The sequence below is a fragment of the Bos javanicus genome, chromosome 1, assembly GCF_032452875.1.
Source record: "Bos javanicus breed banteng chromosome 1, ARS-OSU_banteng_1.0, whole genome shotgun sequence".
Lineage (NCBI taxonomy): Eukaryota > Metazoa > Chordata > Mammalia > Artiodactyla > Bovidae > Bos > Bos javanicus.
Genome location: NC_083868.1, coordinates 70,613,659 through 70,627,054, shown reverse-complemented (window position 1 = coordinate 70,627,054; position 13,396 = coordinate 70,613,659). Strand labels below are relative to the sequence as shown.

At 40.9% G+C, this 13,396-nt stretch overlaps 1 protein-coding gene across 9 annotated transcripts in view; it reads right to left on the bottom strand.

Annotated features, from left to right (window-relative positions):
* Positions 1-12,657, bottom strand: part of RUBCN (rubicon autophagy regulator) — a 51,124-nt gene extending 38,467 nt beyond the window's left edge. For 7 of the 9 annotated variants that reach the window (XM_061411029.1, XM_061411051.1, XM_061411037.1 and 4 more), the window contains exon 1: positions 12,385-12,657. In XM_061411029.1, coding sequence (XP_061267013.1) covers positions 12,385-12,449 — 65 coding nt within the window. In that variant the 5' untranslated portion in view covers positions 12,450-12,657. The remainder of the gene's footprint in view (positions 1-12,384) is intronic. The other 2 variants (XM_061411060.1, XM_061411088.1) reach the window with 1 other exon arrangement.
* Between the last annotated feature and the right edge of the window lie 739 nt (positions 12,658-13,396).

Genomic DNA, 13,396 nt, shown 5'->3' with positions numbered 1-13,396 from the left:
CATCTGAAGTACTTCAGTGGAAAAGTCTAAAAATTGCTGCCCTAGATGATATTCAAGGTTCCTCCCAAATTCCCAGCATTTTCTCAATACAGCTTCCTACCCAATAAAAATTCAAAACCAGCTGCAATTGAATAAAAAGAATTGGATGCACAGAATCAAATGGATAAGGAAAACATGAGGAGATGCGGTATCAAACTCCTCCTCTTGGGCCCCCGACTGCTATGCTGTACACTTTGCCTAGCTTTTTCATATCTTTTTAGAATGCTGCTCTTTCCTTTTCAAGGACAGTCCTGGGGATGGTTATAATTTCTTCAAGGGACTTTTACCATTACCCGTTTAGCAACATTTAAATAGCTACAAGGGTAGGAGGGTTCTGAATTGAAATCCTTTCTAACTCCATCAGTGCTCAAAACTAACCGCTCCTACATTTTGTACACTTTCTAAGCCATTCTTGAAAAGTGGATGAATAGAGTAATGGCAGACAAATAAAATGAATGAAGCTAGGTCTGGTACAGGAGTATTATCTAAAAAGGAAAAGCCAGATGGCTGCCACTGTGATCTACTCTAGAGCCCTTGAGATCAAGAATTTATTCAAATGGGGAGACACCAGGGTTTTTTTACCCTTATGTCATTAAACATTCGAGTCACCAGGCTCCCCTGTTCTATTTCTCCCCCCACCGAGTTTTACTAAGATGTAACTGACATATAACATTATATTAGTTTAAGGCATACAACATAATGATTTATGTATATACTGTGAAATGATTACCACAATAAGTTCAGTGAACATCTATCGCCTCACACCGTTATAACTTTGTTCCTTGTGATGAGAACATTTAAGATCCACTCTTTTAGCAACTTTCAAATATATTACCACAATACAGAACTGTTAACTATAGTCACCATGCTGTACATTATGCCCCTAAAACTGACTTATAACTTTGTACCTTTGGGCCATTTCACCCATTTCCCCCACCCCCTCATCCCTTGCCTCTGGCAATCAATCTGTTCTCTGTTTCTATGCATTTGGGGTTTGGGGTATTTCACATATAAGTGAGATAATACTTATTTGCCATTCTCTGTCTGATTTATTTCATTTAGCTTAATGCCCACCACTCATGCTGTTAAAAATGGCTAGATTTCCTTCTTTATGGCTGAATAATATTCCCATGTGTGTATCTGTGTGTATGGCATTTTCTTTATCAATTCATCTACCAGTGGACACTTAGGTTGCTTCCATGTCTTGGCTATTTTAAATAATACTGCAATGAAAATGGGGGTGCAGATTCTTTAAGAAATAGTGATTTTGTTTCCTTGGGATACATACACTCAGAAGGAGAACTGCTGGATCATATGCCAATTCTATCTTTAATATCCTGAAGGATCTCCATACTGTTTTTCAAAGTGGTTGCCCCAGTCTACAATCCCACCAACAATGCCCTAGGGTCCCTTTTTCTCCACATCCTCACCAACACTTGTTGTCTCTTGCCTTTTAAATGCTAGCCCTTCTAACAGGTGTGAGATGACACTCTGGTTTTGATTTGCATTTCCCTCATGACTGGTCTTGTGGAGCACTTTCTCATGTACCTGTTGGTCATTTCCCTGTTCTATTTCTAAACCAGTCCTGAAAGATATTTCAAGGTAACCAAGATGCACACAGGACTGAAGTGATCATTAAAAGGCCATTTACTGTTGTACTGTAAGAAACTGCCATCACAGGGGCCAACTGACTGCCAACTTTTGCTTCCGTGACTCTCCATCTCCTATGCTTCCTCAGGGTTAATCTGGCCTGTTCTGACTGACACAATCCCAATAGGTTACAATCAAGTTGTGCAGGCCTGAGAGCCAGTCTGGTTCCTCAAGTGACTCTGCATATCTGTGTTCTGATTCATTCTATATTGATCTTACTAGTTTAAACATCAAAGAACATCATCATAAATCCTGCATGTAGACACTAAGTACCCTAAATCCTAGGGCTTTGATCCCAAAATTTTACAAAGAGCACTGAAACTCTAGAAACCTTGAGCATTCAGATTTATTAACAACTTCTGGATGAACTAAAGAACTTTTCTTCCCCAACATGAATTGTCACTGAGATACCAAAGCTAAAGAATGTGGCTCTTACTCTAAGATGTACCAAATCATCTATATTTGGTACATGCTCAAGGAAATGGCAACCCACTCCAGTACTCTTGCATGGAGAATCCCAGGGACGGGGAGCCTGTTGGGCTGCCATCTATGGGGTTGCATACAGTCGGACAAGACTGAAGCGACTTAGCAGCAGCAGCAGCAGCAACAGCAGCAGCAGCATGTAGAGGTAAAAGTAAACTTTAAAAAATTTTTTTATTTATATAATCAGTCTCTTCAGTGTCTTTGCCTTTTTTAGGATCCTTTTCCCTAATAATATTGTTTTCATTTTCAGAGAGTTAAAACACTAAATTCAACTGAAGCCCATACATAGTGGCTGGATTAATCCATTCATATTTGAATCTTAGATGTCAATAGATCACCATAGGAAGTAAAATATTCCTCCTCATCGTTGACCCAGATTGTTAGCAACTGAGGTCAGTCTTTCCTAAGCTAAACCTGTTTGGTAATAATTATTTGAATGGTATCCTGCATTCACATGTAACCTCATCTGGGCACAGGCAAGGACTAGATTAGGCTCAAAGCAGTCCTTTGTAGAGCCACTTCTGCAAGTATACTGAGTGCTCTTCTTCTTATTATTTTTAAAAATTTATTTATTTGGCTGCATCGGGTCTCAGTTGCAGTGTGCAGGGCTTAGTGTGCAGGCCCCAAGGCATGAGGGATCTTAGTTCCCTGAGTCTCCTGCATTGCAAGGGGGATTCTTAACCACTGGATCACCAGGAAAGTCCCACAAAGTGCTCTTCTTTAATCACCATAAATTAAAAGCAGGTCTTTCTAAGCATCTCACCATATGTCTAGGAAGAACTAGGCCCAAGTGGCAAGGGACAGTATAATCCATCTCTACTTGAATTATTTTTATCAACAAACAGCAAAGCCAATTGCAGAATAAAGTTCTATCTATTTTCTTTTCAGAGGATTTTGACTACATTCTTTGAAAAGGAACAGGAATTACTTAAGCAACTCAAATAAGGATACCCAAGAAAAACAGTTTCCCTAAATGCCAACTTAGTCTTAAGCATGCCAAATCACAATTAAAAGTGACACTCAGGTTAAAACAGTAAAGTTATAAGTAAATGCTATTTTTTAAATAAGTGTTATACCATATACCAATATAAAACTAATCACTAAAAATAAGTGAAATCAATAGTAAATAGTGAGTACTGTGCAACTGTAAAATGAGATTCAATGCAAGAAATATATATTGGTATATCTTCTACATTCAGTGCTCTTTTTAGTGGTAAAAAGAAACAGCTTGAACTTATTAGCATATCCCATCTACAACATGCCAGTTGTCTGGATTGGCATGTGGTATCTACCTGAGACCAGAGTTGAAGGTCAGGCTGTCCCAAGTCAGATAATGATCTGATCCCTGAAATGTGAGGAGAGGTATGTGACATCCATGTATGGAACATCATGAAACCAGTAAAACATTTTATTAGGAAGAGTTTCCAAAGCTAATGAAAGTATGTAAAAGTATAAAAAGCAGAATGTAAAATTATAATTGTGATCTCAACATACATATACTAAGAGAAATAGTGATATGTTAATAGTGTTTACTTTTGGTTTCATAAGGGAACGTAGAGAAGAGAGGAGCTATTTCCGCCTTCCGTCAGGCTAGCAATTAATGAAAGGTCAATAATATGTACCAAGTTTGCAAACAAGAAGCTGGAAAGTACCATAAAGGGTTTTTTAAATACTTAAGTATCAAAGGTATCTTATGCTGACAGACTGTGGTCAGGCAAGCACCTAGGACTTTTAATGCCAGAAAGCATTTCCTGGAAAGAAGTAATGGATTCATTCTTAAAACAAGGAAAAACATAATTAGGGAAATAAGTATCATAACACTGAGGTAGCAAGAAACTACAATGTTTAATTTGTAGTTAACTTTCTTATTTGGCTCTATATTTTCTGTTTTTAATTATATAGTATTTAACTTGTAGAGTATGTAGTTAAATATTTATATGATGCTTTTTAAATAAATAATATGCTTATAGAAAAAACACATTTGACTTTATTATACACCTCTCAGCTCTAAGGATGGAGAAGGAAATGGCACCCCACTCCAGTACTCTTGCCTGGAAAATCCCATGGACGGAAGAGCCTGGTGGGCTGCAGTCCATGGGGTCGCTAAGAGTCAGACACGACTGAGCGACTTCACTTTCACTTTTCACTTTCATGTATTGGAGAAGGCAATGGCAACCCACTCCAGTGTTCTTGCCTGGAGAATCCCAGGGACGGGGAGCCTAGTGGGCTGCCGTCTATGGGGTCACACAGAGTCGGACACAACTGAAGTGACATAGCATAGCATAGCATAGCATAGCTCTGCACAAACCAGCTGTGCAAGTCACTAAACTCCTTAAGTTTCAGTTCCCTTATCTGTAAAACAGATAGAATAGCTGATTAATAAAGAATAACCTACAGAAAGTACTACCATCATGCAGATAATAGTAGAATTACTTTCCTTTTCCTTTGAACTTCCATTGCATAAATCTCATGTTAATGTTCAGCTGCTAAGTGGTGTCCAACTTTTTGCAACCCCCATGGACTGCAGCATGCCAGGGTTCTCTGCCCTTCACTATCTCCCAGAGTTTGCTCAAACTCATGTCCATTGAGTTGGTGATGCCATCCAACCATCTCATCCTCTGTTGTCCCCTTCTCCTCCTGCCTTCAATCTTTCCCAGCATCAGGGTCTTTTCCAATGAGTCAGTTCTTTGCATCAGGTGGCCAAAGTATTGGAGTTTCAGCTTCAGTATCAGTCCTTCCAATAAATATTCAGGACTGATTTCCTTTAGGATTGACTGGTTGGATCTCCTTGCAGTCCAAGAGATTCAAGAGTCTTCTCCAACACCACAGTTCAAAAGCATCAAATCTTTGGTGCTCAGCTTTCTTAATGGTCCAACTCTCACATTCATACGTGACTACTGGAAAAAATCATAGCTTTGACGAGATGGACCTTTGTTGGCAAGGTAATGTCTCTGCTTTTTAATATGCTGTCTATGTTTGTCATAGCTTTTCTTCCAAGGAGCAAGCATCTTTTAATTTCATGCAGTGATTTTGGAGCCCCCCAAAATACAGTCTCTTGCTGTTTCCATTGTTCCTCCATCTATTTGCCACAATAAGCCTTCTTAGCATAAATCTAATAAACCCAATTTTTTAAATCAGAAGGGGTACCTAGTACAAAGCTTTCTTACCCATTCTGCTTCAGAGAAAATTCTGGGATTGGACAGTTTGTGATAATTAGGACCAATTACAGTGCTCAATGCCCAACGAATATCTTAACTGCATTTAAACCAGGGCCGAATCTCTTCCAGCACAGATTCCAAAGCCCTGTTTATGTTCATGGTGCTCTCACTGAAGCAGGATAGCCAGAAAGACTTCCTCAATATTGGATGATCCTGTATACAAGAGACTCAAATCTGCTTACTGAATAGAATGAAAGACAACAGAGTTCATTTTGTGAGTCACATAAGAAAGCCAAACTCATTACCCTACAGTTACATCTTAGGTTGTCTGAGTAGAAGAGTGCTTTACAAGTAAGATACACCAGTGCATACACCAGCACTCCAATAGCAAAGGCAAAGGAGGAAAGATACTGCCTCAGTCACCTCAGTTTTAGGGAGTTTTAAAGTATATTGAAAAGCAGAGACATTACTTTGCCAACAAAGGTCCATCTAGTCAAGGCTATGGTTTTTCCTGTGGTCATGTATGGATGTGAGAGTTGGACTGTGAAGAAAGCCGAGCGCTGAAGAATTGATGCTTTTGAACTGTGGTGTTGGAGAAGACTCTTGAGAGTCCCTTGACTGCAAGGAGATCCAACCAGTCCATTCTGAAGGAGATCAGCCCTGGGATTTCTTTGGAAGGAATGATGCTAAAGCTGAAACTCCAGTACTTTGGCCACCTCATGCGAAGCGTTGACTCATTGGAAAAGACTCTGATGCTGGGAGGGGTTGGGGGCAGAAGGAGAAGGGGATGACAGAGGATGAGATGGCTGGATGGCATCACTGACTCAATGGATGTGAGTCTGAGTGAACTCCAGGAGTTGGTGATGAACAGGGAGGCCTGGCGTGCTGCGACTCATGGGGTCGCAGAGTCAGACATGACTGAGTGACTGAACTGAACTGAAATGAACTCAAAGTAAAAGATAACCATCATTAGAACTAAAACTGGTGCTTCCAAGGTGGCATTAGTGGTAAAGAATCCACCTGCCAAGAGTCTTGGAGAGTCTCTCTTTTGTCTCTCTTGACCCCTGGATCAGGAAGATCCCCTGGAGTAGGAAATGGCACTCTACTCCAGTATTCTTGCCTGAAAAATTCCATGCGCAGAGGACCCTGGTGGGCTACAGTTCATGGGGTTGCAAAGAGTAAACACGACTGAGCATGAGCATGAGAACTAAAACTAAACTATTTCAAAAAGTGCTAAGGAAAGAAAACAGCAGGAGAACATTATAAAAATCAGTTTTAAAAAATGACAGAATTAAGACTTGAGATGAGATAAAAATAACTATCAATGGAATAAACTCAACTATTTCAAATAAAACAGCCAATCAAACAAAAAAGTAGGAGGAAACTATATTAATATCTAGGTTGAATTCAAGGCAAGAATATTTAAAAAGACAAAGAAGGAATAACAAAGATACAGCTCTCATTAGTTCTTATGTATCGAATAACATGGCCTCAAAACATATCAAGCAAAACAACACACACAAAAAACAAAAACTGCAGAAAAGAAAAAGAAAAATGGAAATAGAAAAGGAAAAACAACGGTAATGGAAGATCATGAAAACTAAAAGTAAAAAAGTGATTAGAAGAGCTGAATAATCTACGATGAATAAAGTTGTTCTATTACATCTGGAAAACTACATCCTTTAGAACACTGTTTTAAAGGACATACAGAACAGTCACAGAAACTAGCCTTGTACTAAGGCACACACGAAAAAGTCAACAGATTCTTAAAAGTAGACGTAGTATAAATATATTCTTTGACTAGAAAACAATAAAACATTGAACAAATAACAAAAATAGAACAAACCGGGGTGGGGGGGACCCTTGGAAAATTTTAAACTCTCAAAGGACTCTCTAGGAGGTTAGGAGGCAAAAATAAAATAATCTTGAAGTGATTAAAGAGGTGAAGGTGGTAAAGAGGAATGGCATTATGACTCTTACTGCTTTCTTCTCAAAAGTATCTTATGATAAAATTTTTTTCTTCTCCTAATCAACTGTAGGTTATACTACAAGTGAGCCTGATCCAGAGGAACTAAAAACATGTAAGCATGCTGCAGTTCATTCCTGAAAAAAACGCAGATTTAAATCCACAGCAGCATTGTTCAACTGAACTTTCTGTGATGCTGAAAATGTTCTCTATCTATGCTGTCCAGTATGGTAGCCACCAGCCACTGTGGCCATTAACCACTTGAAGTCTGTGCAGTATGACTAAAAAACCAAAATTTTAAAATTTTATTTTATTTTAACTAATTTAGACATAAATCACCTCAGTGGCTATCATGTTGGACAGAGCTGGTCTATAAACACCAAGGTAGGTTGTTTCTGGAGGAAAGATTACAAAACAAAATAAAAAAACAGAAAAAAACTCCATTTATGGAAGAAGCAATAAAGTAGCTGTAAAAAGCAGAAACAGCTATGCGGATGGTAGATACTGAGAAAAGCTTCAGCTTATGGTCCGTGCTGTCAGCTGATACACCTCCGGCTCCCGGGTTCTGACAATAGAATTTTCCCCCAAAGCTTCAGAGTTATGTTTCTGTGGGGTAGAGGTGTGTACAAATAATTGGACTAGCAGTATGGATCGCCCCCGAATCACGTGATCCACTTGCTTTACCATCAGTGCTATATAGACTTTCAGAGCATGGTCAAAGGAAAAATGGAAAGAAAGGGAAGAAATAGAAAACGAAAACTAACGTGAAAATGTGAAAAATGAACAAAGAGGAAGGGGGAAAAAAAAGAGGCCTTTTCAATAGCAACAGTACCAATAACACCTGCCCGACCATAAGAAGCCGGACCGAATTGCTACTGTTTTCATTCCTTGTGCAAATATTCAATGAATACCAATTATATGCCAGGCACTGTGCTAGGCACCACGCTTATGATAGTTAAAAAAAAACAGTCCTCAGCTCTCAGGGTATTCAGAGTGCAATGGGGGAAATGGGCACTCATTTAAAAAAAAATGCTATAGAGTGAGAAGTACTGTAATAAGAGAGATGGAAAAGGTCAGGTCAACGATGCCTTCTAAAGGAGCATTATTTAAAGGACGACTAAGAGCTCTCCAGGCAGAGGAGGTAACGCAGGAAATGTAGAGGAGCAGGAATCAGAATGATGAGAGAGGAGATGTAAGAGTGAGTGAATGTCACAGTTTTGTAACTGGAAACTTCATATTGAATACCAGAAAAAGTTTTGACTTTCTATTTTCAGTGAGGAATCACTTAACATTTCTGAGCAAAATACTATAGTAACTTTGCTTCTGGAAAAATTACGTTGGTAGCAATGTGGAGGCCATTTGGAATTGAGGGACTGGGTTCAGACTGGGAGCTTAGTCAGGAGGCTACTGGGAGAGTCCACAATGAGAAATAATAAAGGCCTTATTTTGTTTACATCTGCCCAGAATTCATGCCTCTTTCTTTTGGTATCAGAATACTGATTTTTCACAGGGAAATCACCCTTCTGGCACTTGACCCGGCCCATGAAGTACCACAAAAGAATCACCCTATGCCAGGATCCAAGGTTGGGCATATAACTGAGGCCTGATGGAGCAACATATTTCATACCCTGATTACAAGAACAGTAACATTTAAAAAAAAAAAAAACAGTAACATAAGTCAGTTCAAAATTTTTCACTTTTGCTATACCTATTGGCATTGCTCTTTTTCTTTTTTGGATGGATTGTTAAACTTGAAGTTGCCAAGGGTTATCCTGTAGAAAAAACTGCTGAGAATGAAGCCGACACATCAGAAAAAAACAGCACAGAGACAGGGAAAAATTTTTGTTTAAGCACCTACATTTGGCCATTCCTAAAACAATATAAGCCAATATATTTGGAAATGGAGGGGAAAAAAGCTTCAGGAGAAAAATCAGAAACAGAACTCACTCAACTACTTGGATATGGGAAATGAAGGAGAAGTATCAAATTTCACTTAGGTTTCTGGCTTGGCTGACTGAATGGAAAACCCTATTAACTGAGACAGAAGACAGAGGAGGAACAGGTTTTGGTCAATGAAATGAGCTCAGTTTGGAGATACTAAAAAGTATCTTACTACTTGAATTCTGACTATCTGAATCACTAAACCAGGAAAACTGTAAGTAGTTGCATTCCAAGATCAGATGGAGATGGCATAGTCCAAGTCAGCTGAGGGTAACACAACAGTGCTAGAAGAACCATTCCTATTACGGTTCAGTCATTTCATCAGACACCCTCCAAACAATCGGTATTTAGGAAAGTCTAGGAAAAGTGAAGTATCATCCCTAAGCACTAGAGCACTTTTCCAGTGATTACTAGCTAGATGGAAAGCAATAGGGGAATCTATGACATTCCACTCCAAGGATGAAGTTAAAAGCTGGGCCAAGTGACTTCCCTGGTGGTCCAGTGGTTAAGAATTCGCTTTGCAATGCAGGGGACTTGAGTTCTATTCCTGGTTGGGGAACTAAGATCCCACATGCCACTGAGCAACTAAACTTGGGCGCTGCAACTACTGAGCCCAGGTGCCACAACTGGAGAGTCTGTGCATCACAATGAAAGATCCCACATGCCGCAACTAAGATTGGATGCAGTCAAATAAATAAATATTAAAAAAAAAATTCTAGGCCAACACCCCAGTCCCCAGTTTGTTCAATTTGGATAGAGAAACCACAGAAGGAGGAAGCACAAGCAATAATATCATTGCAAACAGCAAGTGGAAGAACACATGCTCATCTTATTTCAAGAAAACTGGGGAGGGGAAGGAAGTAGACATTTTCTGCACTCAGTACATATCAGCACTCTCTGAGGAGCTTTTTGCACATTATCTTACTGAATCCTCACCAGTCAGGAAGGTATCACTCTTCCCATTCAGGCTGGATAAGTCAAGTTAAGCAGTAGAGCTAGAATTCAAATGCAGCTCTACCTGGCTATAAAGCTTATGCACATTTCACTCCATCAACTGCTTTCAGAATATAATTTTATTATATTAAATATATTTAATATATTAAATATATCTTTCATATATTTAAAAAAATGATGCCATCTCATCAAGAAGATGTCTTCTGAATTGGGTGTTTTATTGGCCAAAGAAAGGTTAGGTTTGCAGTGATCCAGCCACAATGCCTCAATTCTCAGGCACGAGTCATGTATTTTATTTACCATTTGACTACCCAGAACTAAAGAGGCCATCGGCGTCACAAAGTCCCATTAAATAAATTATTCTAAGTTAACTAGTCACCAACAGAGAGTAGACTATGTTAACATTAAGAGTGATTTCGTAGGGATAATCCCCCTACTGAAATTAAGTTTTGACTAAAGTTCCTTGGTAAAGAAGCAAGCATGGAAAGAATAATAGAAAAAGATATCTGCAAAGGAGAAGCCTTAGTAACATTAATGACAGGCAAAGAATGCTATAAATTTATTACCTCATACATTTCTTTGTCCCAGCATATTAGCACAGTGAGAGGTAGTATAGCATAGATATTAGAAGTAGAGCCTGCCTGAATCCCAGTTCCACCAAGGATTTACTGTATGACCTTGGCAAATTATTTATCCTGTCTATGTCTTAGCTTCCTCACCTGTCAAATGGTAATACTATAGTACCTATCTCACCCAGCTGTTATGAGGATTTAATAACACTCGTAAGGCTCTTAAGCAATGCCTGGCATGTAGTAAATAAGTATTTGTTAAATACATTAAATAAATAAATAACTCAGCTGGGAGGAAATCTGAATTTCCAACTTAGCCTCTCCCACATGAACTGGTAGTGGAAAATAAAAATAATCCTAAAATTTGTTTATAAAGTATATAGGACTTTTTACAGGAAGCATTTCACAGACATCTGGAGGAAGAATAAAGAGCCAAATATACATAAGCAGAAACTGAAACATGGAAAAGGGAAGTAGGCTCTTCAGTTTCACTGAACACATCATTCACAGATCTCATGCAGTAACCCCAAGTCCTGTCATCCTTGGTTTTGTACAGCAAGCCACAGGCTAACCGTGCACATAAAAGAGGAGTCACTCTTTAAAATAGCCAGGTCTTCACTCATGTACAAAATCTCATTAATTTTCCCCTGTTGATATTTTTTCAGAGGTAAATATTCCAGTCTTTGGATTCTAGCTGCTCCGGAGACTCTAACTACATCTGAATGTTTTTAAAAGTCAAGAAGGACTTCCTTAAGCCACATTCCTGCTCTATCCTGTCCATTCCAGATTCTTAAGAGGTTAAGACCACAGTTATTAATGAAGCAACACCTACACAGAAGTACAGCTGGAGTCCAAGCCAACATTCAGCTTTTCTAATTTCTAGAAGGTAAGAACTCGATAGCAGTTTCATATAAATAAATGGGAAATCGCTTAGCTGCAATGTGAGTAAGGAGTGACGGGTTTAAATACAGGGGGTTCCTGTCACTGTCTGACAGGGATCCAGCATTGACAAAGGGCACGCACGCAATTGCTAGTCTCATTAGCAAGCACTCCCATTCCACTGCTAGTCTCATTAGCAAGCACTCCCATTCCACTGCCTTTACAATCGCCCACTTTCACCCACAGGCCCTCCTTCACGCCTTCTTCCTCACACTCATTTTGCCTAAGCTTCTGTCTAGGCCACTCACAATGCCCAACCTTTGCTCCCAGAAATTCTTACTTCAGCCTTCTTAATACTGGCCTGAACTGCTGTCACCGCAAGTTTCAGTCGGGGCACCCACCTTGTCCCCTACTGATATCTGTAGTCTCTGGCCTATGAAATCTCACCACAGCACCTCTCAATGTCCACCTCCTGTCCAGCAGCAGCCCTGGGTCTGAATTTTACCCACTACTGCACACCCTCCACCGCCCCCCGCCCTCAGCATAGCCTACCTTTCCTCCTCTCTCCCTAAGCCCGTTCCCTCGTCCGCCCGATCTAACCTCCCCGTCTCTCCTTTCAGAATTTCTTCCCAAACAAGTCGCCCACAACAGCAGTCCTCCTGTCCGTCTCCTCGTGCTCTGGGAGCCTTCCCAAGCCTCTCCCGGCTTCAGCGCATCCATCCGCGCGCGACTTTTCCGAGCTCACCTGCTCTCCTCCGGCAAGCCCTTCTCGCAGCCGCCAAGCTCCATTCCCGCGCCCTCTGGCCGCATCCGGGGCTGCGACGTCGCCTCTTGAGAGGCGTCCCTGTCGCTTCGCCCCTCAGGGCTCCCAGAGCCCCTCGGGAATCAAGGAGGCACCCACGGCGGGTGGGCTCAGAGTGATGCACTACGGCCGGGTGACGGCAGCAGCATTGATTGCTGCCTCAGCTGCGGATTCTTTCCCTGCCACCCCCTACTTCCGGCTCTGAGAACTACAACTCCCAGCAAGCACTTCGAAGGCCCAGCCGCTACCGGCATGCACCGCCCTATCCAATCCGAAGCTGCGCTCGCCGCGGACTTCAGACCCTGGCTGCTAGCTTTCCCTAGTGCACCTCACGGGCAGTAGGGGCCTCAAAAGTAAAGCTGCCCTAGTCTCCAGAGTTCCTACTGGAGTGGACCGTTACATACGCCTGTCACACTTCACCTTTGGGGCCAAACTCGGTCAGAGGTCTAGACTCGAAAATAACGCTGGTCTTAATCCAAGAACGGTTAACCCCACTTCAGCCTACCCAGGTTTAATATCTGTTGGTGGTGTTTGGGGTCCTCAACAATTTTAATAAAGAACTCACAAACTCAGAAGAGCTCAGGTTGCTTTGGTGTCACAAAGGAAGAGCAGGAGGGAAAGGCTTTGGGGAAAGCTTTCCTGGAGGACTGATGTCAGAACAGTTTTTTTATGATGAGTATGACAACCTAGAGAAAGGAAGAAAAGGTGAGAGGAAGCACAGACATGAGGAAGTTGGTTTGGGAACAGCTGATCCTGAGTAGTAATCAGAGGTGGGACGAGGTGAGGAACAGAATGGTGTGAGTGAGCAGGCAGACAAGATCATGAAGCCATTCTGAGTTTGGATTTTATCCTGAGAACAATGAGCAAATCAAGAGGTGATTCGATCAAACCGGCTTCAGTTCAGTTCAGTTCAGTTCAGTCGCTCAGTCGTGTCCGACTCTTTGCGACCCCCTGA